The sequence below is a fragment of the Onychostoma macrolepis genome, unplaced genomic scaffold, assembly GCF_012432095.1.
Source record: "Onychostoma macrolepis isolate SWU-2019 unplaced genomic scaffold, ASM1243209v1 Scaffold316, whole genome shotgun sequence".
NCBI classification, from domain to species: Eukaryota; Metazoa; Chordata; class Actinopteri; order Cypriniformes; family Cyprinidae; genus Onychostoma; species Onychostoma macrolepis.
Genome location: NW_026704838.1, coordinates 1 through 2,471, shown reverse-complemented (window position 1 = coordinate 2,471; position 2,471 = coordinate 1). Strand labels below are relative to the sequence as shown.

Sequence of the window (2,471 nt, the reverse complement as noted above, 5' to 3'; positions counted from 1 at the left end):
TTTTTATATGAATGTATCTTTGAATAGAACTGACTATCTTCAGAAAAGTTTAGATGTCATTTTCATTGCATCTTTCGTATTATGCTTGATAAATTAGCTTTCATAAGCACAGTGCTGCTTTGTGGACAGCCTTTACCATGGAAACCGCTGTATTTCTGCAGTTCCAAAAGCGCCACCTGCTGGCAGGGAATGGATTTGCATTTTCAATATGACCATCTGCCGTTTTGTATTTGCATTATAAATATTTCCCCCGGGGAAGTGCTGCCACACATAAAGTCTGTGGGAAACACTGCAAATGTGTTGGTGAATTTGATTGTGTTCATGAGTTTCTTATGTGATATTTTAGTGACAATTCTCTTACTTTGTCTCAGGTGACTGTGGAATACCAGAACTGGCAGACAACACAGTACCTGTGTCAAACCCAGCACATAACATCGGTGCCCGTATTCGCATTCAGTGTGCAGAGGGCTATGTAAGGAAAGCAGGAACATCCAACCTGATCCGATGCACTCAACAACAAAATGGCAATGCATCCTGGCACTCTGACCTTCCTCTCAAGTGTATACGTAAGAGTCTTGTTTGTTGCAAAGATACTTGACCCCTGGACATGACATGTCTGCCCCCTCTTTTTTACCTTAGCTAAATTGTGGCTAAAATGAGCAAATTAATTAATAAATTACAGGAACAAATTCTTAACTGGTGGACATGACTTCTACGTTTTTGTTTCCCAAATTTAAGTGCCATCTTCATCATAGTATATAATGTGCTGTCATCCTACAGTAAGACATGTTTGAAAAAGCAAGAAAAAGTCATAGAGGTTTGGAAAAACATAATGATTACAAAATTTCCGTTAAGCTATGTTTAAATATGTTCTAACTCTTAGGGAGGAATTCATTAAAACAGTAAAACGCTATGTTTGTACTTGGTACCTCAGCGTAATCCCTGAGTCTAACCTAACCATTCACTAACCATCACTTTCCAGTTTACGGAGTCAATTAACATTCCTTTTTGTGCAAACATGCCTCCTTTAGGCTCAATACAGACTGTGCTTTACTTACAAAAATTACTTATAACAATTTGCACTGCACTACTGGCACAAATTAATGATTGAGTGCAATTTCTAGCAGTCACGACAATGGTAATTAGAAATGAAAATCACAGATAGTAAACATGACATGATTCTGAAATGTAGGCTAGAAGTTGGTTTATTCATCTTAACATATCAGATTATCAATGTACTGATTTTAATGTTTCTTCTTTGCAGCTGATCCCAAAAAGCCACATGTGGCCACAAGTAAGTGCCATTTTTCCTAATTCCTGTTTTTTCTGTATATATTGTTGAAAAGTGCAGTGCATAATTTATGCACCTCAACACCAAGGCAAAATTAGCAAAACTAAACAGGGCAAATTAGTGTGAGAGCACAATTCCAAAAGAGCACAGATGGGAGGGGAAATTTCTACGGGTGATTTACTAACAACACTCAAATTCAAGAACACAGACACAACATCTCATTTACATATTGACCAATGCAATATACCAAGCGCAGCGCAAATTAGAGCAGTTGCAAATAAAGAGTAAAGAAATAAATAAGCCATAGTACGTTGGAAAGAACCGGAGGCCAAAAAATGCTAGAAGTTGCAAGAAGTTTTGATAGACATGGTATTGCGTGACTCCTAGTTGAGGGTTCCAAGTCGTCTTTTATTTCCTGAAGCAAATTAAAAATAACATGGCTTGGAAAACGATATTTTCATGTTCTTCTTGCATTCCAAATAAATTACGTGTGGAAAAAAATCCTCTCCCTTCTCCCACGCACTCTCTCATCGCTGCGGTGCCTCCTCCTAGCAACAATAATTGCAGCCATTTCAAGCGCAAAATAGTTTAAGACGTGTTTTTTTGGGCGTTAAATAATGGCGCATGGCATATATCATAACTGTGATACCTGTGTCCACGCCTTTTCAGCGCTAATTCTTCTCTGTGCGTACCTAGTACTATTTTGGTCTGACAGTACTATTTTAACGCCAAAAGATGGTTCGCGCTAGCGCAAGCTGTTTGTAAAACTGGCCCCAATACCGGATTAACAGTATTTTTTTTTTTTAAATCACACACATCACCCTTTCACCAAGATAGGTTGTTGACTTAAATGTCTGGTATTTTTTATTTGCTTTAAAAGAGACCCAAAGGCCTCATCAACAATTCACATCATCCACCACAGAAAGAACAGCAAGAAAGCATCCCACACTTCATGGCACAAGCTCGCCAACCACGGGTATGTTATATTATGCTTGTACAGTATGTGTTGATATTGTTTGGGTAGGCCTACATTTACGTTAATTACATGACACACTCCAGCAACAGGATATATAACTTTGACAACAACAAATGAAGTTGTCACAACCAAATCAAGAAGAACCACCAGCAAGCCAACTTTGATGAGCACAACAAAAGAAACGGAGTCTATTACAACAACCAA

The 2,471-nt window shown here is 38.2% G+C and overlaps 1 protein-coding gene across 1 annotated transcript; it reads left to right on the top strand.

Moving 5' to 3' along the window:
• Window positions 1–367: 367 nt before the first annotated feature.
• il15ra (interleukin 15 receptor subunit alpha) lies at window positions 368–2,463 on the top strand (the record flags this gene model as incomplete). The annotated part of the gene is made up of 4 exons (XM_058768235.1): window positions 368–566; window positions 1,265–1,294; window positions 2,172–2,267; window positions 2,351–2,463. Coding segments are annotated over 4 exons (438 nt in total), but the record flags the coding sequence as incomplete, so codon positions are not given.
• Window positions 2,464–2,471: the final 8 nt, after the last annotated feature.